At 45.3% G+C, this 27,090-nt stretch overlaps 1 protein-coding gene across 1 annotated transcript; it reads left to right on the forward strand.

The window, feature by feature from the left end:
• Positions 1-97: 97 nt before the first annotated feature.
• Positions 98-27,054, forward strand: znf532 (zinc finger protein 532). The gene is made up of 9 exons (XM_063210622.1): positions 98-440; positions 5,939-8,263; positions 8,619-8,800; positions 10,337-10,513; positions 13,132-13,294; positions 13,719-14,018; positions 14,963-15,075; positions 16,145-16,292; positions 24,165-27,054. Exons 2-9 carry the CDS (start codon positions 5,969-5,971, stop codon positions 24,801-24,803), a joined length of 4,017 nt encoding a protein of 1,338 aa, XP_063066692.1. The 5' UTR covers positions 98-440; positions 5,939-5,968; the 3' UTR covers positions 24,804-27,054.
• The last annotated feature ends 36 nt before the right edge of the window (positions 27,055-27,090 follow it).

The raw sequence follows: 27,090 nt of genomic DNA on the forward strand, positions 1-27,090 counted from the left end.
ATGCAATTTTGACATATATTGCAATATAATATATGACAATATTACAGCACCGCAATCAGAATCACTACGACAAAAGCGGGGTCACGTGACCGCCCGAACATCTTGGGGGTGGGCAGCAGTCTTTAATGTCTTGCCTGCTGCTGCTAGTGGCGACAGTGAGAGCAAATCATTCTGCCGTCTCACAGGCCGTGCATCCATCTTTTACATTTTCCAGAGCTTTTTTTGACAGCTAAGAGATCCATCCCTTCTCATCCCCTTTCTTGCACACACTGATGTACCATCCCAGGCACTGATTTTGCTGACCAAAAAGCCTGACAGAGGTCCAGTGCATGAATCATGGCTGTTCCTTCCTCTGATAGTTGCCTGAGCTACCCTGCCGAGGAAATGGCTCCTTACATCAAAACACCAACAAATTGAGACCCTGCTAACCCCAAATAAAGGTAGGTCAATTTCTGACTGTTTACTGCTTGCTTTTCTGCGTCTCCTGAAAATGTGTTCAGCCTGAACATTGGTCATGGTGGGTTGGTTGTGAATGAAGGCCTTGTCTCTGACAGTGTGCATGCAAGCCTAACCACTGTGTCCACTGTAGCTGCTATGTCCTCCAGCCCCAATGGTGTATGAATGTGACCAGTGATGACTGGGTGTATGTAGACATTATATCTATCTACATGGTATATGAACCATACTGTGGGATGCCATGGGGGCACTGTAATGTGAAGACCACTCCCCCGATGCCCTGACACCTCTGCTTTGTTTACTGAGCTGTAAGGCGACTGTATATGGCCTCCTACTCCAATTGAGCATGATCACTGAACATGTTCATCACTACGCGGATTTGAAAAACGATGCATTTCACGGAAGTCTATTTTTATATTTTTGTTGTGCCTTTTCCTGTAGATTTACCAGCCACTTGCAGTATTGTCTGCCATTAGTCATGATGCTCAGTGTGTGTATATGCATATTTGATGTACTAATGAAGCCAGTGTAATGAGGTGCCGTGCAACGTGGTGAATTCATCCATATGGAGGATGTTGCACGCAACACATCAGCTGTCTGGTCCACTCCCCGCATGGCTGTGACGAGCGGCACACTGGAGTTTATAAACTCGGGCCTAGTGACATCACCACGGGCTCTCTGCAGTCAGGACTTGAGGATTGTAGCCTCTTACTTCAGATGGGGTCACCGGCAGCGAGCCTATTCACTATTTGCTGAAAAAATACTCAACTACATCATAACAACATTGCTATGACAGTACTGAGAATCTTAAGTAACAGATTAAGACATAGTCATTACAATTTTGGTGACAGTAAGGTAATAGCATAGGCTCTGCACTAAGGGGTGAAAGGATGTTGTTCTGCTCTGACCATTTGAGCCTATCATGAAGAGCAGATGGCCATTCTGCAGTATAGTGTGTTCTTTTTTTTACGCCAGCCAGGATAATTAGATTTTTCAACCAGGTGAAATGGGTTTTTGGTGTCCCTTACTTCCTGGCCCGTTGGAGAGTGTTTTGGAGCAGAGCATGTTTAAGCACTCTCATTACTGTAGTCATTACATCCTTATTCACCTGCTTGTGACACATTCAAAACAGTTTTTCAGATACACGTTTTCTACTTGAAAATGCATATCACTTAGACTTAGACTTCGACTTAGAGTGCAAACGTTAGTGTTGTACCATTCCCAAGTGACATTGCCTGTACAGAGGGTTAAGGCCAGGAGGTTCCCTTGAGTGTTGCATTCGTTTACCAAAACAAGCCTCTTTTTGTGTCTCACTTTTTTAAACTGGATTGGTGAGAATTTTCAGAATCACTCTCAGTAGCTGACTGTGAAACAACATTATTTATCTTAACACAATGGGGTAGACTTTCATCACAATTGTCTCTACATAGTTATATGCCTATAAAGCTAAAGGGTTTTTTTAAGCCAGGATGTTCTCCTCTAAATGTCACATTCATTTACCAAAACTGGCCCTTTGTATCTCACGTTTTGTTGTCGTTTTCACTCTGGCTCCCTCTATTTTGTGGTTGCTGTACAGTCAGAGAAGATAGAAGCACCCCCCAGCCTCTGAGCCCACATGTAAACAAAGGCCCGGCTCAGTCCTCTCCAGTCTTTCTCCTAGGATTGTGTCAGAGCGAGAATAGGGCAACCACATCGACAAATATAGTACAGATTGGAGCAAGCAGCATAGGGGAAAAACAGAGAAACATTTTAATGGTTGGTAACTATTCCTAAACATGTTAGCTTACGTTAAGGTGAAGGTGTAGAATCGTTGGGGGAAAAATGGTAATAGGCCTGTTTTCTCATGGTATTGTCCCCTTGCATTTTACAGGCCAAGAAACTATAGCCTTTATTACTGTGTTTGTATGTCTGTTTAATTTTTTGTGACAAGAGAGTTGTAACAGAGGGATAAAAGACCATCCGCAATCAGTGTTATAACATTAATGATGTAATATATATACATTTTTGATGTAGGCTAGTATTCCCATTGGTTGCATGTGGTCTTATTACTGTTAATGCCGAAGATATTTTGTTTACATCATACTGAACGTAGTTGAGCTGTGTTCGTTGGAACAGCTGTACCTCTGAGTAGACATGATGCAGAATGCATGACTCACTTCCTGAAAGAGGAATGCCTGCTACAGTTCACCATCCAAAGGGCTCTTTGGTGGGTCTGCTTTGCTTTGTCTACTCTGCACCAGGACAGGGGCTTAAGCTATGGAGAGGAGATTTGAGAAGTGATCACAGAATATTGGGGAGCCACATATGTGGGTGTGTTTCTCTCTCTCTCTCTCTCTCTCTCTCTCTCTCTCTCTCTCTCTCTCTCTCTCTCTCTCTCTCTCTCTCTCTCTCTCTCTCTCTCTCTCTCTTTCTGTGACTCTCCTCTGCAGCAGAGCCCTTATGTGGGGTGACCGGAACCAGCTGAAACCGGTTTCATGCAGGCAGACGGAAGAGAGTCTCGCACGAACAATGCCGTCACTGTGCTACAGTCAGTCAGATAGCTGGCCTTCCCGAGGCTACCCAATACAGGCCTGAAGCCTGGAGGAGAGAGAGAGCACAGGGGTTGAGCTGGTGCACTCGCTTACCCCTTCACCCAGGGACCAGTGCTGCTTAGCAGGCTGGCTCTCTACTGCAGGGCCCTGGGTGTCCTATAAGCTTGAGCTCAGGCAGGAGAAGAGAGGGTTGGTAGAAGAACCCCCCCTCTTATAGCCTTGTGACACATGGTGCTGCTTCTTCTGCTGCTAGGTTTCTGTGTTGCCAGGGGGAGAGAGGGAGGTATGCTCCTCTGGTCACAAACCCCTCTTTGGACAGAACTAGCCCAGACCCCTTCCCCAAAGCCACCCCCCTCCTCTCTCTCTTGAGCATTGCTTTGGGCCCTGTCTGACGGACTGTGGGGGTGGACAAAGAGAGGGGGATTTATTTCCTTTTCTTTGAAGGGCACAGAGGAGGGTTCACGAAGAAGGCCATGGTGGTTCTGATTTGGGTGGTGTTTTTATGGGGTATGTTGTAGCCTATCTACTGCTGTTAGTATTGGTCAGTGTTGCTGTTGGAGGGAAAGACAGCTGGCCCTTTTTTGTTTCTGTTGAAGCGGAGAAATGACTACCGTAGCAGCAGAGAAAGAGAGAGAGAGAGAGAGAGAAGAGAGAGAGAGAGAGAGAAAGGGGTGAGGAGTGGTTGACATGCATTTTTTTCCCTCCTCCAGTCGGTGTGAGTGCACTACAGTCTGTTGCCCCTTCATGTACTAAATTATCGGATATGGCTGAAATGGAGCATGTTACAAAATGGCTTACAAACAGCATGTATGGCATGCATAGGTTTGGCTCAACGCAGTCGTGGCTATCGTGTGTTGTGTTGCAGGCTGGGTTTTGGTTTTTCCATGCACAGCTCTGGCTGGCTGCATTCATACCTTGTGCTTGCTCTTCCTCCCCTTCTTCTTTCCGGTTCTTCGATTTGTCTCTGTGTGTGTGTGTGTGTGTGTGTGTGTGTGTTTGTGTGTGTGTGTGTGTGTGTGTGTGTGTGTGTTTGTGTGTGCCTGTGTGTGTATGGCTCGCCATGACCTAAGAGGCCGTGTGGGGGTGGCCCGTGTTTGTGGATCGTGCAGATGTGAGAGGAGGTAATGGAGTCTCAGCTACTCGGCTACAGCAGTGCAGTGCAGTGCAGTGCTCCCACCCCAAATCCATGTTAGTGAAGCCAAATCCACCAGCTGTGGCTGCATTGCTACTGCTAACCGTACGACTGCTAGCAAGCAACTCAGAGCCCTGTCTGCCTGTCTGCCTGTCTGCCTGTCTGTGTTCTTGGGTCTTTTGTTACCCTGCAGACATCTCTCTCCTCTGTTCCTGATATACAGACGGCACACACACACACACACACACACACACACACACACACACACACACACACACACACACACACACACACACACACACACACACACACACACACACACACACACACATGCAGGCACAGGCAGGCAGGTCTCCTGTAATGCATCACATTTTTAGAAAATCATTTTAGAATCAGGCTTTCGTCTAAGCCATTAGATGTATTTTTCTTGATTGTTTCTCGTTGTCTATGTCTAGCTGCTAATGTAGTATTTTAAACTAAGTAGCAGCACCTCTTTATTTGGTTGGATGTTGTGGGCTAGGCAGCAGCCTGTAAACATAAAAAAACAGCATTATGACGTGACTGGCGCGTCGGGGGAGGGGGAGCTCAGTCTGTCATCAGGGTTGGCCATTCAAGAGACCCAAACATAACACATTGACACGGAAGGTTTTGTTTCCTGCCCCCTTAAAGGAAACGGGTGTTGTTATTTCATTACATACTATCAGCACGATTGTTTGAACGTGTTTTGTGTGTGTCCCTGGATCAGATCGAATCATTTTTTTCCGATGAAAGGAACATGGCAACGGGTGTTGCATTGTTGACTGACGTGATTAGTCCTTTTATTCTAACTGTATTCAAACAGTTACCATTCCTGTGTCTTTGTTTTGATCAGGCAAAAAATGTAGTCGAAGATTTACTTACATGATTTCAAACAACACTCTTTTATTTGTTCAATGACCACAGAGGTACTATTGGTTTATTAAGTTAAAAGGGACGTCATCAGAGTACTCAACAGATCCACTGGGAAAGTCCACATGCATAGCTGCTTCCTTGTTAAACATGTTGGGACTATGCAGTAGTTTGGCATAAATATTCCATCATACCAGAATAGATTGTTGAAAGAATAAAGACATTTATGAGGGGTTTTTTGTTTACAGTTTTTATTTTTAGATCAATATGGACAGTCACAACAAACACTTCATAGCAATGACCAATGTTGGGTAAGGAGCCTCAGAGTCTCTGTTATAACCTTATTGTCAACAACAATAACCGAGATATATTGTAATAACCGAGTCGTAATATGTGACTTAAGTCTGTAATGTAATAGCAGAGCTGTCATGATGTAGTAAGGTATTTTTAGCAAAGAGACAATAGGAGCGATGACGGCCCTATCTGCATCTACAGCCCCATCTGCTACCATGGTTGTGCATCACAAAGTAAATGCACAAATAAATGTATTGTACCTTTACTGAGGCCCTGACAAGGGCTAGGCAATTAATTGAAAAATGTATCGAATTGACGATCATAACCTGTAGAGCAGTATTTGTTACTAATTGTTACTTTTTAGTTTATTAGGAATGTTAGTAGTAGTCTGCTGTCTTCATGATCCTCAAAACCACACTACCACGTGTCATATCATGTGCCATACTATCATGAGATTGTATCCAGTCCAATAAAAGATCAATTTTATTTTTAAATTCTATGTTCCAGTCCAAATCGTAGTTAACATACATTTATGGCATACAGCCCAGCCCTAGTCCTGAATGTGATACCCATCAATGCTTAACAGTCGCTGCCTTCAAATCACTTACCACTGTATGTACATATTATTTGTCTGCAGGCTTTTTAAAAATCGCGCAGTAGGGAGATCATGGGCGATATGAAAACCCCAGACTTCGATGACCTGCTTGCGGCCTTTGACATCCCTGACATGGTGGACCCAAAGGCAGCCATTGAATCAGGACACGATGACCAGGATGGCCAGCTAAAGCACAATGTCCACCAACACCAGGACGAGGACAACCAGGGTCCAACGGGCCCTGACGTGGGAGTCAGTGTCATTGTCAAGAACGTCCGAAACATTGACCCCAGTGAGCAACCGCTTTCCGACAAAGATGCACATCCTCCTCCGGTTGGCAGTGGCAGCCTGCAGAATGGTTTCTTGGGCACGTGCTCGAGTGACCGACGTGGCAAAAGTGGCGGGAAACCTTTGAAGAAGAGGACAACCCTTGAGGACAACAGTAGACCTCAAATCAACAATCCCTCCTTCAACCAGTTCAGTCCCATTTCCAGTGCTGAGGAGTTTGATGAGGATGATAAAATAGAGGTGGATGACCCAGTTGACAGTCAGAGTAACGTTCCTTCCTGTTCCTTGCCAAACCCCTTAACTGGATCGACTGGCGATGGCGCTTCAAAACCAGGTTCCAAAGGGGAACTTGTGAGTTCAAAAGTTGAAAATGATAGTAATGGCAACAGCAGTATCTGCTTGGATTCACACCCTCAAAACTCTTCCAAAACAAGGAAACCAGAAGAGCAGCGGCATGAGGTTGACCAAAAGCCCTCTGAGATCAAAGAAACATCAGAAGTTGTGTCTTCGGGAGTGTCCAATGCGTCTCAAGTCAAAGCCAAATCCTCTGCCAAGCTCTCGTCCTGCATTGCTGCGATTGCAGCCCTTACTGCAAAGAAGGCCTCCTCTGAGCCATCTGTTTCAGAATCTCCCACCAGCCTGCCAGACTCCAGCCAGGAAAACAAGGACAGTCCGCAGATCATGGAAGAGCCACAGGACCAGCAGGAGACATCCCTGGATGTAGCCAAGAAAACGCTCTCAGAAAAACCAGAAAGTCCTTGTAGCGTCACCAGTGAGGGCAGTAGTAAAGGATCCCCGTCGTCCCCAAATGGGTCTATTCCTGTCATCCCAAAGGTCAGAATCAAAACCATTAAGACGTCGTCTGGTCAAATCAAGCGGACAGTTTCCCGAGTGCTACCAGAGTTTGACCCTGAGGGCCTGAGGAAAGCGGGAGATTCGTTTGTGATTTCTGGCCTGTCGCCTCCCAACTCCAACACTGCTGCAGTGTTTTCGTCCCCCTCTCGAGCGGTTATGGCAACCTCGGGTGGTCCAGCCATGGAGGTCACCAAGCAGATGACCATCAAGCCCGTGGCCACAGCTTTCCTGCCCGTGTCGGCGGTGAAAACTGCTGGCTCTCAGGTGATCAACCTGAAGCTGGCCAACAACACCACGGTAAAGGCCACGGTCATCCCAGCCGCCTCAATGCAGAGTGCCAGCAGTGCCATACTGAAGGCTGCCAACGCGATCCAGCAGCAGACTGTGATGGTGCCCGCGTCCAGTCTGACCACTGCCAAGCTCAAGACGGTTCACCTCACCAATCTCAACCTGCTGCCACAGTCCTCCTCCACCCCCTCCGAGCTTCACCAGGTCCTGTCCAAGTCACAGCAGCCAATCAAACAGGCCATCATGTCCAACCAGACCCCGAAGAAGGTGTCTCGTGTGCAAGTTCTGGCGAGCTCCCAAAGTTCCGTCGTCGAAGCGTTCAACAAAGTCCTGAGCAGCATCAACCCGGTCCCAGTGTATGTCCCCAACCTCAGCCCTCCGTCGGCCGCCTGCATATCCATCCCGTCGAGGGGCTACAAGTGCCTGGAGTGCGGTGACTCCTTCGCCCTGGAGAAGAGCCTCACCCAGCACTACGACCGGCGCAGCGTGCGCATCGAGGTCACCTGCAACCACTGCACCCGCAACCTGGTGTTCTACAACAAGTGCAGCCTGCTGTCCCACGCCCGCGGCCACAAGGACAAAGGCGTGGTGATGCAGTGCTCCCACCTCATCCTGAAGCCCATTCCAGCCGACCAGATGATCTCGCCGGCCTCCTCCTGCTCATCGGCAGCCTCTTCTCCCTCCATCTCCTCCAACAACACTGCTTCAGTAGGGACCTTCAGCTCTGCCACGAGCAACCCCCAGGGGAAATCTAACCCGTCAATAGCGGTGATATCCGCCCCGTCCTCTGCGCCACTGGTGGCTGCCATGCCCTTAGAGGAGGACGCTTCCAGACTCTGCAGGCACAACCTTAAGTGTCTGGAGTGCAATGAGGTGTTCCAGGAGGAGTCTGCATTAGCTATGCACTACCAGCAGGGGGCAGAGTCCACCGGCCAGGTTTGTGTGTGAATTAATATCCTTAATATACAACAACAGTAGAAATACAATACATTGAGATATTAAAATATTTATGATATTGAATGATTGATTGATGATGAATATTTAAGATGATCTAGTTGTAATAAAACTCTTAATGTATGTTTTCTACTGTTTCAAATATATATACTGTAATGGAAATCAAATTTATTTACAGTATTGCATTTTGTTATTCCTTGCAGTGTGCTTTTTACAAGCTGATATAAAATAACATTTCAAAATGTAAACATTATAATTGCCAACCATAAATGTAGTAACCCAGGTCCCTTAATGCTGGTAATGGTGTACAACTTTCTGTCATTTTGCTTGTTCGTAGAAGACATGCAGCATCTGTCAAATGCTACTGCCAAACCCCTGTAGCTTTGCGTCTCACCAGCGCATACACCAGCACAAGTCCCCGTACATCTGTCCTGAGTGTGGAGCCATCTGTCGCTCTGTGCACTTCCAGTCTCACGTCACCAAGAACTGCCTTCATTACACGCGCAGAGTTGGCTATCGGTCAGTCTTGAATATCAACTTATTTCTGGATGAGACAGCTCTGTGTAGTATATGTGAATGGATACATGCTTGTTTATGACACCTTTTCGTTACATGACTACTCCGAATTTATCTCTGTTGAATTGAATACAAATTGAAGCAATCATGAACCATATTGCATATTGTCACGGACTATCAGAAACCTTATATTTCCACTCTCTGTTTTATCTTACATGGTTGTTTTTCAAAGATACTGTTTTCTAAATAAATACGCATTTCATCATTAAAAGTGGGTTTTAAATCATTTATAAAACTCAAATACTCATGGAAACTGGCCAATTATAATGATTTGGGTTTTTTTTTATTACATACGTACATAAATAGTGATTTTTTCTGAGAGGTGGAGATATAAGGATTCTGCCGGACAGACACTATATGCAGACTGTCGCATCTGTCATATTCATAATCCCTAATCTGTGTAGGTTTTGCTTCATTGCCAGTGCCCTATGTCCCTATTCTGAGGGGTCAGATGAAGTGGGTGCTGTTTTTTGCCAGGAGTCATGTGATTTATAGATATAATGAATGTCTCTTGAGCTTTTGACATCTTTACAGTACAATGAGCCAAATTAATGACAGTTTGTTATGATCCAGTAAACATGTATCTTGATGATTAAAATGGCTCGAATAGCATTGGTATGCATGACCGAATTGCCAAAAAAAAGCTCTTTGAGAAGGAATGCTACTGGAAAATCTCAGATGTGGAGGATTAATTTGTGTTTGTGTAGTAGAGCAGTGCCAGACTAACGTTTAGATTAGCATTTCGATGTCAGCAATCCTTAATTTCCCCCTGGGGATCAATAAAGTTACTCTAATCTACTCTACTCTACTATATTTTCGTATCCTTGACTCTGATGTCGACATGCTGAAGCATTAGTCTGGCTCTGCTCTAAATAAAAGCACAGAGGTTCCACTGAGACACTGTAGTGACCTACCTCCTCACTTAGCGCTCAGAACCTCAGTACTGTCCTGTGACACACCAGATAGTGAATGGCAGGAGCTAGGGCTGCACGATTATGGAAAAAAAATCATAATCACGATTATTTTGGTCAAAATCGTAATCACGATTATAAATCACGATTATTGATTTTTTTGTAGATTTTTTTGCAAATTATAACAAGATGAAATATAACCAAGAATGAATTATATACGGGATGAGCAAAATAAAATGAATTGTAATAATTATGTAAAGACAATAGCATGAAACTTAGGTGGACAGATTTCTGTCCAGAAACACCGTCCTGTCAGTATGTTCTGGCTTCAAGGACGCTCTCAAAGGTAGTTCACTATTGCCACGATTAAATCACGATTAAAATCAAGACTTCGATTTCACAATTTGATCACGATTTTCGATTAATTTCGATTAATTGTGCAGCCCTGGCAGGAACGTTGAGAATACCTGTCTTTTCTGTGTAAAATCATCTCATGTTATTTTGTTGTTTTGGTTTTAAAATCATTCTTTTTTCCTTTGTGCATGTGTGTGCGTGTCTTTTTCTTCAGTTGTGTCCATTGCAGTGTTATCTTTGCGGACGTTGGAGCCCTGAAGACTCACATCCAGGGCTCTCATTGTGAAATCTTCTACAAATGCCCCATCTGCCCCATGGCCTTCAAGTCTGCACCTGGCACGCACTCCCATGCCTACACCCAACACCCCGGGGTGAAAATCGCAGAGCCTAAGTAAGTGTTAACCTAAACAACTTGGGCTGGATGTGGGGAACTGAATGTAGGTGTGCAAAAAAGCCACCACGTGTATGTGTTGTATACCTACTGTATATCACTAGAATCTTTATATGTAGTCAGCTCAAGCAGGGTTTTGTCATCTTGGTGTCATTACAGGGTGTCCTACTGTGTATACCTATAGTACATCGATGACATTGTGATTCATCATCAATAACACGTTTTCAGTTGCACAATGAGTGTAACAATCTGACCATGGGGACCTAGGTTCGAATCCAACCTGGGTCATTTCTCAACCCTACCCCATCTCTCTCTCTCTCTCCCAGCCTTCTTCACTGTCATATCAAAAAAGACACAAAAAAAACACAGGTATTTAAAAATTGCAGTGTGGTAACACAATTCCGGTGGTCTGTTATCTAGTATAAATAAGTAAATTAATTTAGATATCTACGAGCACTATGTCAATATCAATAAAGGCAAAAAGCACAGGTATTTAAAACATTGCACTGTGGTAACACAATTCAGGTGGTCTGTCGTCTATAAATAAGAATATTAATTTAGATATCTACCAGCACTATGCGTATCCGCCCCAGTTGTTCTAAAGTCCAGAGTCAACCTGCCAAACTGCACTGCACCGCACGACAGCAGAAGTAGGGATGTACCGATACCTTTTTTTTTGAAAACCGATACAGGTACGAGTACATTAATGTGTGTACTTGCCGATACCGACTACCGATACCGATACCTTTTACCACCAAAATACAATGAAAATAAATGCATGGCCTTGTTTTTTTCCACTGGTGATATTTTTATTGTCCATTTCCATGTAGATTTAAATGTTAGTAAATGTATGAGGTGGCACTTTTTTCCATGCTGCTTTCAAGTCCACAGAATGTGACAAGATTTTGCATTGTTTTGTGTAATAGCAGTATCGTTCCTGATATCGGCAAGTGCTTGACGAGTAAGAGTACGAGTATAATGAGCAGTATCGGTGCATCCCTAAGCAGCAGCACTGCGGTGCTACTTGATAGCTGAAGCTAATGGAGCCATTGTGTGGTGCTCCCTCTCACCAGGTGTTCACAGCCATGGTGGAGCTTAGAGCCATTATCCATGGGAGATTTTAGCCAGGCACATTTCCCCCTGCTGACCTTCTACAAAACAAATTACCCTCTACCAAATATGGTAGATGGACATGTCAAGGTAGTTACCTCTGCCAAGGAGGTTATGTTTCCGGTCACATTGGTTTGTCTGTCTGTCTGTCTGTCTGTCTGTCTGTCTGTCTGTCTGTCTGTCTGTCTGTCTGTCTGTTTGTTTGGTCTGTCAGCAGGATAGCTCAAAAAGCTATAAACGGATTTTGATGAAACTTTGTGGAGTTGTTGGAAATGACAAAAGGAACAAGTGATTTCATTTTTGGGGTGATCCATATCCGATCCAGGATTCTTTTTTAAATTGCAGGGCAGGGCAAATTTTGATATTCCAGTTTCTAAATTCCCCAAAACAAGGCAGAAAGACCTTTAAAAAAAATAAAAAAAAATAGGGTGTAACAGTCAAATGTTCTATCAAACAGCTTCCTTGGCGGAGGTCTGCACTCTCTGAGTGCATTTCTAGTTTGTGATGCGTCGTTCATCATCTAGTAATACTGGGAGTAATACTGGGAATCACTTCCAGATTGTATGTAGGTGCTTGTCATCAATACAAACATACTGTGTGTATGACTGATTTTTTCTACACCTTGTGGCATTATGGCTGGTCCTTGTATAGGGGACTGAGATGACCCCTTCTGGGGTCAGCCCTTTGTTCCCAAAGCTTTTTGCTCCCTCAGTCTTATGTTCTTGGACAGATTTTATTTTCTCAAAACACATTTCTTTCCTGAGGTTTGGGTTAAGGATTGTTTAGGTCCGGGCACAGTTCATATTATTTTGTTTAGTAACACAGAGTTTGGTATTGATGGAATTGAAAAGGTATTTCACCAGCATGAGGTTTGTCATTTTTCTAGCAGTAGACTTTCCACAGTGCTGTGGGAACATAAGTATCCATCCCCGCATCCATCTACAGTACAATCTTTGTCTTTCAACAAGCCTTAATAATCAAGTCCACACCTGCTGCTGCTGTTGTTGCTGCTGACCCGTGATCAACCATCTCTGATACACACATGATGAAAGAACTATGTGTTTATGGAAAGCTTGCATTAGATTCAGTGTTATTAGAGCTGTACTGTGCCTGCCACCATGTTCACAGCGCAATGCACTTATCATATTACGATCACTTAACTCTTAGAGTGCACTGATGCCTTTTACTTGTATAATGAACTTCTAATGATAATCCATAAATATCTGACGGTGGTGTTATTGATATAGTTTGATGTTCAGGGTTTCTAAAGGGGTATTTATAGACGATGGTTTCTTTGTTCTTACTTGTGAGCATATTAGTTGTCAGGCAGCTAGACAGACAAACAAATCAGACAGCCAGGTCTGATCCTTGGTGTGCAAGACAGCTCTCATGGAGTGAGATGAAGAGACAATGGTACCACACTGTATATACAGTATTTTATGTGACCGTCCATTTATTGAGTAAAGCACTGAGTTAACATGATGTCACTGTATTAATCTTGTGCCCAGGCTGATCTACAAGTGCTCCATGTGTGACACGGTGTTCACCCAGCAGACCCTCCTGAACACCCACTTTGACCAGCACCTGTCCAGCCACAGGGTCTCCGTCTTCAAGTGCCCCGACTGCTCCATGCACTACGCCCAGAAGCAGCTCATGATGGAGCACATCAAGGTGGGAGACCTCAACGCAAACATTAAAACACAACATTAAACATCAAACATCAATTTATGGACCCCCAGGGATCCATAAAGTAACTCTACTTTACTCTCCTAAAACATTAAAGGAGAATTTCGGCCAATTTCAACATGCCTTTGTATTGCTCACTCTACCGTTGACTTGTCAGTACCTGTGTCATTATTCTTTCCGAGGTCCTGGCCAGCTAATATCCAAATATCATCCCAAAACTTACTGCTGTATTTTAAGGTGCCTGCCGACTTTTGAAATAAGACATTTCAAACATTATGTAAACAGACCCACGCTTATGCAGTGCATACATTAGCTTCAAGCTTTGGGTATTGGGTATTTCGCCATCCTAGCACTTAACAGTGTTTTATGACCTTGTGACCTTGGGATTTTCTTTTGGTCATTATTCCAGTCCTTACACGGCACCCTAAAGACCATCGAGGGGCCTCCAAACCTGGGCATCAACTTGCCACTCAGCACCAAGGCCACCAACTCCAACACCATGTGCTCCAACACCAACAAGGAGACAGGCTACCTCAACGGCCACGACAAGCGGGACAAGAAGCCGGCGTCTCCCACGAAGAAGACCAGCAACGGCACAGAGAGCTCCAACAAGAACGCCCCTAACCCCGGCTGGACGTGCAGGGACTGCTCACGCCTCTTCGCCCAGAGGGAGGTCTACATCAACCACATGAAGAGAGAGCACGGCATGGTAATAATAATCTTAATGTATTACCACCGTCAAGGAGATTATGTTTTCGGTCGTGTTGGTTTGTCTGTCTGCTTGCCTGTCTCTCTGTTTGTTTGTTTGTTTGTTTGTTTGTCTGTCAGCATGATAACTCAAAAAGTTATCAACAGATTTTGATGGGATGACAATGAATTTTGACATTCCTTTTTCTAACTCCACTAGAACAAGGCAGAAAGACTAAAAGAATAGGGTGTAACATAGTCAAATGGCAGATGGCAAATTCCGTGGCAGAGGTCTATACTCTCTGAGTGCATTTCTAGTTATTTCTTATTGAACATAGGTATCAGCTTGCTGTACATAGACACAAAACTTGATGCACGGCTTACAGGTACACTTTGCAGGAAATGGTCAAAAAAGGTACTGCAACTATGCTGGTCATTGAAATGGGGCTGCCTGCCAAATTTGATCTTTTCATGAAAGTTTATAGTAAATAACTAATGTTTTCTAGTATGGCCCAAGTACAGTAATTTTTGCAGCTAAAAATGGCTATTTCTGGAAATTCAAAATGGCGGACCATGGAGAAGATCCCCCTTTTCATGTATGAAAAGTGCAATTTTCCCAGTCATAATGAATAGTTAAAATTTGATGGGGGTGGTAAGTATTCATGAAAAAGGTAACATTAGTGAATGCCTAGCATGAATTTTGGAAATAAACAACTAAAAATCTCACACAGTGTACCTTTAAAGTAAAAACACAAATTATTTTTTGTGTCTGGATGGCTCGTTTGAAACATTCATGCATATCCAAAAAAAAAAAATGTACACTATCTAACTTCATAAATACATACTGTACATAGACAATCAAAGAAGAAATGTGTGAAATTTGAATACTTGTGTGAAATGTGAATAAATCTGTTGAAAAAAGATGGACATAATCTTGTCCCATTTCTGTTTTGGTTCTTTTTGCAGCAACTGAAGAAGCATCCGTGCCGCCTGTGTGACAAGTCCTTCAGCTCCTCCCACAGCTTGTGCCGCCACAACCGCATCAAGCACAAGGGCCTGCGCAAGGTCTACTCCTGCCCGTGAGTGACACTAACTCCATGCCTGCTCCTCATGCCTGCACCCTGATTTTACTAGAGATGCACCGGATCATGATTTTTAGGATCCTGCCGGATACCGGATCCACTGCTTAAGATCCTGCCGGATCCGGAACCGGATACCGGATCCTACGAAAGGGTTGAAACACATAGCCTACTCGCACACGTGGGCCCTTTTTATTACTTTGGCTCAAATTATTTTTTAGACTCATTGGCTTACTGCCACACTGCCTGCACTAGCCGCTTCCAAAGTTCTTTCACTCCATGCAGCATTTGGGGTTGTGAAAGACTTGTGGGGTTGTGAAAAACCTAGGCTAGAGATGCACCAGATCCTGATTTTTAGGTAACTGCCGGATACCGGATCCACTGCTTAAGATCCTGCCGGATCCGGATCCTGTGAAAAACCCTATTATCCTGCCGGATCCGGAACTGGATCTTGGATCCTGTGCATCTCTACTTTTTACTTGACTTTCCACTTAGCTGATGATTTTATTCGAAGCGACTAATGCCTCTTTTCCACTGCTGGTTCTCTGGTAGGCCTACAGCTCCACGCAGCGCGACTCGGCCACCACTTTTTGCTTTTCGAATAGGCATGACACAGCTCAACCATAAAGCAAAAGGTGGCGGCAGAGTCGCCACAAGCCTACCACAAAACAGCATTAGTTATTACGGGGTATTGATTTCAGTCCCCGAAGCAGTGTGGGATTTGGGTGTCTTGGTCAAGGGCACTTCAGCAATGTGGGATGCGAACTTGTAACCCTCTAATCCAAGGCCAGTTCCAGTTCTTATTTGTTCATCTCCACACACTGCAGGTCTGTGTAGAAAGGGCTCCTACAGTACTTGTGATGTTGTTCAATAAGACCTAACTAATACATATAGTTTTATAGAAATGGATAGAAATGAAATAACATACACTTACCCAGGTGCAATGTCAAACAACCTTGAAAGGCACTGTACAAAAAAAAACATGTTTGTTTGTTGGTTTTATTGATTGATTGATTGATTGATTGATTGATTGATTGATTGATTGATTTTAAATTCTGATTTTGTGTAGCCATTGTCCGGAGTCTAGCCGTACCTTCACCAAGCGCCTGATGCTGGACAAACACATACAGCTGGTACATGACATCAAGACTGGGGAAGGGAAGCCAGGAACTGCCATCACCCCTACCACTCTCAACGCTGACAAACACCTGCCACAGGTACAGCCATCACCCCTACCACTCTCAAGGCAGACACCTGCCACATATACACTATATCTTCTTGAAGCACCCCCCTTACCTGTGCTCAAGACAAGCTGCGCACCCCCAACCAATATTTCAATACTCACGATTTAAGTACTTTGTATGAGGGCCTGATTATAATGTTTGCTTGCAGACTTTTGGTCACAACCTCAACACAAACAAAATTCCGCGCACCCCCTGAAATCTCCCCAGGGGGTGCCCGTACCCCAGGTTAAGAACCACTGCTCTATAGACCACCACTGTCAACACAGACAAACACCTGTCACAGGTACACTACCGTATTTTTTGGACTATATGTCGCTCCGGAGTTTAAGTCGCAACGGCCCAAAAATGCATTTTGAAGATGAAAAAAACATATATCGTCGCACCGGAGTAATCGTCGCACATTTTTGAAAAGTTATTCTATCCATGGAATCTATGTTGTGATAACTGGCGCATGGTAAGCTGCTGCTCAAAGACGGCATTGTTTTATAAACCAGCATCTGAAGCAGTGGCAACGCATTCAGAGGTGGTGGTAATGCACCAACTAAGATGGTTTGCCAACCGCCATAAAACCACAAAAAGAAAAAGAAGAAGCAGTGATAACGCGCCATGTTGCCCTGTAGTCAGAACAACATTCAATTTTCGGCATTGTTTTGCGTTTGGACCGTGGGAGGCTTCGAGGCAACTTTGTTCCGTCTCCAGAGCACGCCTTTCTTTACCCCCATTTCTGAGACTTCAGCCCATGACGGTATCAAAGGTGAGGGGGATTTCATCCATGTTGTGTAGCCTATAGTAGGTGCGATCGAGATGTGTTAACGCATGCATGCGCATTTACACAGCAATGCACCCTGGATGGAAAATGCTGCATGACGGTTAGATTTCCTGTCAAACTTCGAAATTTCGTCGACGTTGCGTTGACGAGGTGACATGTCACATGGTGTAAAACTATCGCGGGATGAATGCGGCTGCAGTCAGATCTTGCAACCTCTGCAGTTGCTTATCCCCTTCAACGCTCGTCGGCGGACTGCCTCCGAGGTCACGCGTCCATGAACTGGTTGGTCAACAACTCACTCACGTGTGTATATGGGTCTTGTCTCACACCTCTACACAAGTTTGCGCAGGTCCCCACTTCAGCTCCTCCTCACTGCCTGTCCCCCCACTCATCACACGTGGTGTGTTAGTAGAGCAAACCGGTGCGAGCTCATCGTCTCGTTCATATTTGTGGCCGACTTTAAATGCGCTGTATTTAATAACACCCACATCGTGACAACAAGTTCTCGCTGACGTCCGTTGCGCAACGTCGACGCTCGCAATGAAGTCGTATGTGCTTAATGTCACGTTGTGCTCGTTTGTCAGAAACTCGCGGAAATGACCGATTTTCACCTGGAAGTCGGCTGATTGTCTTTAATAACACAGACGCTCGTTCTCGGATAGAGAGGCGATTGCGTTGCATAGCGCTCCACGAGAGGGGATTGCATTGCATAACGCGATAAATCCACGAGGTCCCTGACTTCCGCAAAAAGTCATATTCTACCATGAAGACTCGAGAGGCAAACGAACGTTATTAACATTTATTGAACATTAGACATGATACAGGAATGCATAAAAGTTTGGCGAACAATAACACTTGATAAAATGCATGAATCAGTTTGGCGAAGGTTCCCGTCTTCGCGTTGAACTCCGGGATAGGACAGCATATCCTCCAGCGGAGATGGAGGCGGGCGTAGCCTGCCCCAAAATAGAGATTAGAAGTGAACTCACCTACCGCTTACAAGGAGACACCATCTGAAAGACATGAAAAGTTAGTTAGATGATTGATTGATGATAGACGGAAGATGAAGGATGATAGGTGATGATGATGAGATGATGATGATGATAATGATAATGATGATAATGATGACAATGACAATGATGACAATGATGATGATGATGATGATAATGATAATGATGACAATGACGATAATGATGACAATGATGACAATGATGACGATGATAACAATGATGATGATAAAGATGATAACGATGACAATGACGACAATGATTACAATGATAATAATAATAATGATGATGATGAGTGATAAGTGATAGGTGTTGGAAGACAAATGATGATAGATTAAATGAGATTATAAATGATAGGGATGTTCTAAGGCTTAAGCTTATGGGCGGTGGTCTAGCGGAGGCATGAAGCCTGTGATGATGATGGTGATGATAATGTCGGTACCTTAGGCTATGCGAGAAGACATGGCGCGGATGCGCTGAGAGCAGAGACACAGCAGAGCGTTATGATTTGATTGATAGATGCACCTTGGTCAGGAGAGCGCTGAAAACTTAGATTATGACAGTAGGTAGAGAGCCGGAATCGTGACCTAGGAGAGAGAGTAGAACATGGTGATGAATGAGTAAATGAATGGATGGATGAATGAATGTAGGCTATAATATGTGGTATGATAGTTGACATCATAGATAAACAACCATGGCAACTAGGCTGGTTCAATGTTACAAAATATAGAGATAACAGGCTTACGGACCACTATAAAATCGATCTGATAGATGAGAGAAGGATAGAATACAGACATGACCGGGTGACCGGAGCGATAGCCCCCCAAGAGATGGAGTGAATGCCGCCGGTGCAGCAAAATACCACCGTCACCAGAAATGAGAATAGAAAACATAAAGTTACAGACCAGATATAGCATGCTTCAACGACGTGATGAGGAGTGAGGCAAATGCAGGAAGCGTATGCGCCAGACGACCAACGGCCCAGCGCCTTGATCGCAGTAGGGGACAGACCCCGCTTAGCGGCCGTGGTGGCCACGCCGATTCTGAACGAGCGTGCTGTATACCTCTTGGGCGAGGAACGAGAAGAACGAAACAGAGTTAACAGAACAGAAACAGTACACTGAGCCAGATGACAAAGCGAGGAATGAGCCGAATGCAAGATGCACTGCGTCAGACCAGCGGCTGAAAGCCTGCACTATGCGGGCGTCTGCCCAGAGTGGTGAGAGAGACAGCTTTAGACAAAGCATGAGTGGCTAACATTAAAAGACGAGCACCTCGGCCAGGATAGCAGAAAGGTCAGGTTAAAACAGAGGAGAATCGGCAGACAACTGGTAATCATGACCTAAGAGAGGGAGAGAGCAGAGCTTGTAGCTGAAACGAACAATGAATGAAACACCAAGAAAACATCTCGACCAAGAATAATAACACCATGTCAGTTATGATAAACACCTACGCGGTGTGGCGCGGTGAATGCTTGTGCAAAGCAGGCATGGACACAGGCAGTGGGGCGGATGCCCTGGTTGGTTGAGAGAAACAACTTGCGGTAACTGCATGATTAGACTAGCAATAAAAAAGGGTGGCACCTTAGTCAGGAGAATGCAGAAAGTGCGAGCTTACGACAGAGGAGAGTTGGAGAGCCGGTTATCGAGACCTGAGAGGGACAGAGCAGAAAGCTGAAACATCACTGAATAACGGCACCAGAACAAAAACGGCATATCAAAATAGACATAAACTCCTACTCGCTACCAGTGGGTAGCTGCGATAAGTTTGTCATGCAGGATGGATGAGGATACCGATACAACCAGGTGACTGGCGTTAAACTTGGGGCGACAGCCCAGTGCGATGCTGAGGCGATGGCCCATTGTGATGCCGAGTTGTGATGTTGAGCCGTGGTGTTGAGGTGCGACAGCCCAGGGCAATGCTGAGGTGAGCCGTTGATGCACGAGCCCTGAGGCGCCGGCCCAGGGTGATGTTGAGTCGCCGGCCCAGGGTGATGTTGAGTCGCCGGCCCAGGGTGATGTAGAGTCGCCGGCCCAGGGTGATGTAGAGTCGCCGGCCCAGGATGATGTAGAGTCGCCGGCCCAGGATGATGTAGAGTCGCCGGCCCAGGATGATGTAGAGTCGCCGGCCCAGGATGATGTAGAGTCGCCGGCCCAGGATGACGTTGGGGCCGATGCCCAGTCCAGTGTCGGGGCCGATGCCCAGTCCGTCGTCGGGGCCAGAGCCCAGTCCGTCGTCGGGGCCAGAGCCCAGTCCGTCGTCGGGGCCAGAGCCCAGTCCATCGTTGGGGCCAGAGCCCAGTCCATCGTTGGGGCCAGAGCCCAGTCCATCGTTGGGGCCAGAGCCCAGTCCATCGTTGGGGCCAGAGCCCAGTCCGACGTTGGGGCCGATGCCCAGTGCATGACGTAGCGTATGCCCTACGTGGAGCGGCAGGCGCACGTGTATGTGAAAGTGTACGGGAAAGCAGCAGAGACCACCATCACCAGATATGAGAAAAGAAACACAATCCAACACATCACAGTTCGAGCGCCCTGACGATTCCAATGAAGCCTAAGGGCACGAGTGGTGTACAGAGTGAGAGGGTTAGCCCATAGATGGCTACCAATGGGATCAGAACCCTGACAGGACTCCATGGGCAGAGTTTCATGTATAATTTAAGTATGATTATTAACTGTCATCATCGATGTACTTCCCACGGATATCACTCATTTATTTACTTAAATTTGGACGGTGTATATGTAGCCCATTGTGATCAGAATAACTCGAAATAGACAAGGCATTGCAACCGGCTACAATGTCCCTCGATGCGACCGGGCGCAGGCCGAAAGCCCCGCGTGATCTTTAAAGGTACACTGTGCAGGAAATGGTCAAAAAAAAGAAATGCAACTATGCTGCTCGTTGAAACTGAGCTGCCTATTGCCAAATTTGGTCTTTACATGAACATTTACCATGTAATAAACAATATTTTCTAGTATGGTCCAAGTAAAGTCATTGTTTGGTGCTAAAAATTGCTATTTGGTAAATTCAAAATGGTGGACCATGGAGAAGATCCCCCCTTACATGTAAGAAAAGTGCAATTTTTCAGTCATAAGGAATACTTGGAATTTGATGGTGGGGTAAGTATTCATGAAAAAAGGTAATTAGTGAACTGGCAGCATGAATTCTGGAACAACTAAAAATCTCACACGATGTCCCTTTAACTTAATCCAGCCCTGAATGACTTGAAGCGGGAGTAAGGAAGCAAGGTACACTTATCGATACGAACTGCAGGCAGTGCGATGACATGAAGTGATGATTGGCAAGCGCGCATAAGCTTAATGTGCGATCCAGCAGTCTAGGCCTAGGCCTACGAACCGAAGTCATAACTCTTAAAAGTCAACGAGACCGCCACATGGGCCAGTCCATGCAAACGAAAACGTAAAATAGGCTCGTGTTGTGGGCATAGGCTACTGAACGGAACATTGAAAATAGGCAGGTGCAAACTGATGAACGCACGACCGGAATCCACGTGAATGAAAAACTGAAGGCGGTGCTACGGCCCGTAGGCTGAGGTCCTTGCAACATCGCTCCGGAACATAGGAAGCAGATAGGAAGTACGTTTGTAATCAGGACAATTAAGAACGAGTGCAAGGCTCTGCAATGTCCTCCGTCCGGTGTCGTGACAGGCAGTAGCACGAAACAACACAGAAGGTAATGTGGGTTATGCATGCGGGCGAGGCGCTTCGATATATAAGTAGCCCATTTAGATCTGTATCCCCAGCAAACGTTCCAAAAAAAAGCCACACCGACCGGTTCATAAATGCTCTATAATATTGGCAAGCGAATCACCAGTCCATCCGCAGCAGATGAGGCCGACGAGGACCAAGTAAATTGTGACTCGCAGTACCCATCACGCCTCCGAAAAAACAAATGTGCTGAGCAGATAAGCTGGCTAAGTGCGCGAGGCGCAACGAGAGAGCACCGCGGGCCCAGTTACTTCGAGTCCGCCCTTCCCCAGCAAATGTTCCAAAAGTCACTCCAACCAGTTCATGGAATTCTCCCAAATGACCGCAAACGAAACGTAGGCCATCAGTCAACCAGCGGCAGACGATACTGATATCCGAGACAGTGCAACAAGCCGAGTATGAGGCATAAGAGGCGACTTGCCTGGACAACAATTCCCCCGCAAAAATAGTCATTCGCTGAGATAAACGTTCCCTGGGTCCGCAGGGCAAGTGAAGGGAAAGCCGCCAGGTTACTCACGAAATACACCAGTTCGGGGAAATCCATCCACAGGCAGGCTAGTTCAAAAGCAAATCCACAGAAATCAGGGAGCGGCGTGCCAAACAAATTGATTGAAGCCTTGCGAGAAAATGATTAGGCTGTTAAAAAGCACCGATTGCGTGCCACGCGTTTGAGCGGTTGGAAATCCCATCCCAGCAACGGCAAGGTGAGGAGTTATCAAGTAACCAGGTAGAAAATAAACAGAATGTTTGATAACGAAAACGCCGGACAGCCACTTCAAAATCGGCTTAACTGAAGAGCAGAGAACAGAATGAGTGACAGCTATTTAAACAAACGTGAATGTGATCCATTGGCTGAGAGGTAACGATGCATGAGTGACGCGTAACGGGGGAACCCCCAATCTCGCGTTGTGATTGGTTGGCGATCCTGGGCAATGATGACGCATGTATGATCTGTCAAAAGGAAGATTTGTTGGTTGGCCTAGTAGGCCAAGTTTGACAGCCGAGAAATTCGAGTCTCCCAGGTAGAATTTACGCAAGCTCCCATTTCATTTCTTTGGCAATGTCATGGAGCCCATAACAAGACCGTTGACTCGCAGCGCGCACGTTGTTCGAGAACACATTTGTCCTGTATTCAGCTCTTCTTCTAGACGTGGGCCTTGAACCTTCAGATAGCTTTTTTGTTTTTTTTCACAACATGCACATTTTCCTCCGCTTTTCTCCAGTCCCCAAACAGTTTTCCATTGCATCCAAACTTACTTTCAGCTGCCCTATTGCCATTTTCGGCAGCATATTTAATTACTTTCAGCTTGAACTCAGCAGTAGGCTATATTAACTTCTTTTGGGTGGTATATTTCTATTCAGTCGTCATTGTAAATGCTATTTTTTGTTGTGGTAAGTTGTAAAAAAAAATCTATCAGTGGTATTAGGCAACACAACATAGGCCTAGTTGCGCACATAGTGCTCTCCCGTGGAGAAAAAAAAAACATATATATGTCGCACCAGAGTATATGTCGCATGTCCAGCCAAACCATGAAAAAAAGTGCGACTTGTAGTCCGAAAAATACGGTATATCTTCTAATCTAGACCACCACTCCAAACGTTGACAAACACCCGCCACAGGTACACTATATCTTCTAGACCAGTGGTTCTTTCTTTTGTCCTACGTACCCCCTTAGCCATTTTGTCCAATGATGAGTACCCACTCACTCATGCTCTATATATCTCTTCATCTAGCCCAATGTGACTACACTCTATATATTGATTATTATTGCATTTTTCCACATACCCCCGGAGGTGTGCACGCATACCCCTAGCTGTACACGTACCCCTGGTTGGGAAAACCCTGTTCTAGACGATGATGGATAAGATTGAGAGCTTACAGTAGGAGACACTTCTTTTTCTCCTTCAGTGCACATTACCATGCCCTCTCCATGAGATCTCCAAGGTGATAATGTGTGGGGATTAATGGACATTGCCTGGCCCTCACAGCATTAGCAAGTAGCAAACTTAAGCTACTACACATACATTGACAGCCTGTCATTCTGAATCATGTTTCCTTAACAGCATCGTGATTGCTCCAATCCATGATGCTGTGACGGGAACATGGTACAAAATGAGTGGCTCTTAATGTGCCGTATGTGTAGTTTTGCTACTTGCTAATGCTAGTCAAACACCACCCGCCGCAAAACTGGACTGTTTGTCAGAGTGAGGATGTCTCTCCTGCTGTATCTCACAATACAGTTGGTACGTATTTGTCTGTCGATTTGTCTGTCTGTCTGTCTGAACCGACTCTTATCTTTCCAATCTACTTCTACCTTGCTGTGTGTCCTGTCCTGTCTCCCAGGCCCCCAGCCCTAAACGCAAGCAGCACGCTACAGACAACCCAGAGCACCAGGCGGCGCGAAGAAGAGAGGCGGATCCCGAACAACGGGAAAACCAGGACCAAGAGCAGCCGGGGGGCGCTATCGGGGGTGCGACCGTCACCGCGCCCCCTGACGTGGACGGCGAAACCCTGACGTCGGAGGGCCAGCAGCCACTGAAGAAACTGAAGGTGAGCGTGTGCAAGGTGCACCGGTGCGGCGTGTGCAACTTCAGCACGGAGGACCTGGTGGAGTTCCACCAGCACATCCCGCAGCACCGCTCCGACGGCTCCTCCTTCCAGTGCCGCGAGTGCGGCCTGTGCTACACCTCCCACCCCTCCCTCGCCCGACACCTCTTCATCATACACAAGCTGAAGGAGCCCGCGAGTCTGGGCCGGCACAGGGCCGGAGGCGGCCCAGGGGGAGTGTTGCAGCAGCAGCAGGGGGAGGATGACGTGGGGCTGGGGGACGAGGCGGGCGCGGACGAGGAGCAAGGGTCGGACAAGTGTTGTAAAGTGTGCCGCAGGACCTTCGAGACGCAGGGGGCGCTTAAAACACACATGCGGACGCATGGCATGGCCTTCATACGCTCCAAGAGATTAGGGACGGCAACGGACAAGTGACCTTTGACTTTTGGGGTGGAGGGGTAACTAGTCAGATAACATAGATATGAACACTAGATGCGATGTTCCGCCTTTTGGAGTGGCCCAACAAGGGTGCCGCCATCTTTGATTTTGTCTCACCGCCACCTAAAGGATAATGTGCGCATTGCATTGCCTTGTTCTGGCAGAGTTATACCGGTTAAATACTGTATGGCAGCAAAATAACTTGAGCCATTCGTTCCAATTCAAAGAAGTGGTCAACAAAGTATGTAGTGTTCATTTCTATGTTAGGATAAGACTGTCACACACTCCCTGAGCAAGGCTAAACTGAACTTTGAACTTAAAACAAAAAACGACATTAGGTGGATGTTGGGTTTTCCCCATCTCCCACTGCCCCAGACGTGTACTTAAAGAAAAATGTACAGATATATAAAACACAAAAATACTTAGTGTTTTTTTAAAATATGTAATATATTGGGAAAAGTAAAGCAGAGTTGTGTATTTAAGTACCTAAAACGATTTTGTACGCTTTAAATATGTATGGTCCATATGTATGGTCATTTTTTCATTTTTTTCATCATCAAGTGTATCACTCACGTTTATGATTTTACATCGAACTGGTAATGTATATCAGTAATTCTCGAATTTCCTCACTGCTGCTAAAGTCCTCAGAATGTTATGCTAAGGGGGCTTACATAGTTGATGCGAAGTAGAACGCGTTGACGTGTGTTATTTGCACATATTACTACATTCTCCACAGCAACGCAAGTATCGTCCCCAATGACAATGCCCACAACACAAGTATCAACATTTTTGGGGACGCGTTTTGCAACGCATCGACATATAATACCCGTTGAAGTGTAGCAATGCGTAGCCTTGCTGCCACGCATGCGAATGCGTCGACTATGTAAGCTCACGAATACAGACAAACGCATAAGACACTATGTCCATTGTACATTGTGCAAGGACGATCAATCAGAATTGAAAGTGGCAGAGGCTAGTTTGGCTATGTCATTGCTGAAGTCTACCATGTTAAATTCAAAGACTTGAACGCGTTGTTTCTCTCGATTGATTGCATACCACCCTCCTGACTTGTGCAGAGCTCTGCGAAAAACTCTCACTAATATCAGATTTATGTAAAACCTGTACTGTATGTGCACTCTTAGTTGCTGGCTCTGACCATGCTTGCTTTTCTTTTTTTATTTACTTCCTTTTGTTTTTATTCTTCTTCTCAGGCAATTCAGTAGCTGTGTTACCATGTTGCTAGCCATGGTACCACTACCACACGTGTTGGGGAAACCCACTGCTGTCTTGATTTGTCTTCCTGAGATTATGCACCTTTGTTTTGTTTTGGCCTTTTTTTCAGTCTCTACTCATGTCGTGGCATCATTTCAACTGCAATAGGCAATTTCCTTTACATTTCAAGATATTGCATTACTTTTTTTTTTTACTGTGTGTGGCACACGTTGCCATCGCTACACTTTCATTGTTTACATCGCTGCCTTACAGATCTGGTTCTTTGTAAGAACATACTGTTTTACACATCCTCCTTACATGTGTCTTGCTTCATACTTCTTCTTTCAGGCACTGTCAGCAGGGCACGTTACAGAGTTTCTTAGGGGACATGGTGGGTGGGGTGTCAAAATGAAAATGTACATGTTTCGGTGATGTGCGCAGGTTTGGATGCACAGCAGAAATGCGTATGTTTTCCTGACTCTCAGCATGTCTCTTTGCAGCCTCTGTACATATGCAGTGAAGTCAAACCCTGAGATGCTCGTCAGTAGTGTAGCCTAAATAGCTGCCGTGTGCAAATTAAAGATCATGTTGAGTCCCCCCACTCTGTTCTTTAAACTAGACTACAAGAGCTGGTCAAAAGACAATAAAATGGATGGAAAAATACCTTTTCTACGAAGATTGTATTAAATACATTTGTCCGGAGGAAAAACGACTGCCTCTGCTAGTCACTAGCCTTGTTATTTGTTTCACAGGCCTCACATTCCAAGTTGTATTTTAGAACAGAACTCGAACGGTTCTCAAAGAACATTCTAAAAAGGGTTTTTAAAAAAAACACTTTTTTTTCCTGTATTAGTTCCTGTTTTCGTACATTTTGAGCATCTGATTATTTGTCCAAAATAATATGCATGACAGAAGCCGCCAGGGCTTGTTACCTGTTATTTAGAAGGTGTCTTGCTGATCTTTACTAGAGCTCTTAGATGTTTGTGTACAAACCTGTTGGCAGTAAACACAAATAAAAAACTGTTCAAATTATTAACTCAATTTCTTGCATGTTTGTGACCCCTCAATAAAC

Source organism: Engraulis encrasicolus, chromosome 11, assembly GCF_034702125.1.
Source record: "Engraulis encrasicolus isolate BLACKSEA-1 chromosome 11, IST_EnEncr_1.0, whole genome shotgun sequence".
In the NCBI taxonomy this organism is placed as follows: Eukaryota; Metazoa; Chordata; class Actinopteri; order Clupeiformes; family Engraulidae; genus Engraulis; species Engraulis encrasicolus.

What these genes read in the sequence shown, in the direction of transcription:
- znf532 (XM_063210622.1), top strand. Translation starts at nt 5,969, where the DNA reads ATGGGCGATATGAAAACCCCAGACTTCGATGACCTGCTTGCGGCCTTT. An exon ending in GGGCAGAGTCCACCGGCCAG is followed by an intron (nt 8,264 to 8,618) that starts GTTTGTGTGTGA and finishes GCTTGTTCGTAG; the next exon opens with AAGACATGCAGCATCTGTCA. An exon ending in TCATGATGGAGCACATCAAG is followed by an intron (nt 13,295 to 13,718) that starts GTGGGAGACCTC and finishes TCATTATTCCAG; the next exon opens with TCCTTACACGGCACCCTAAA.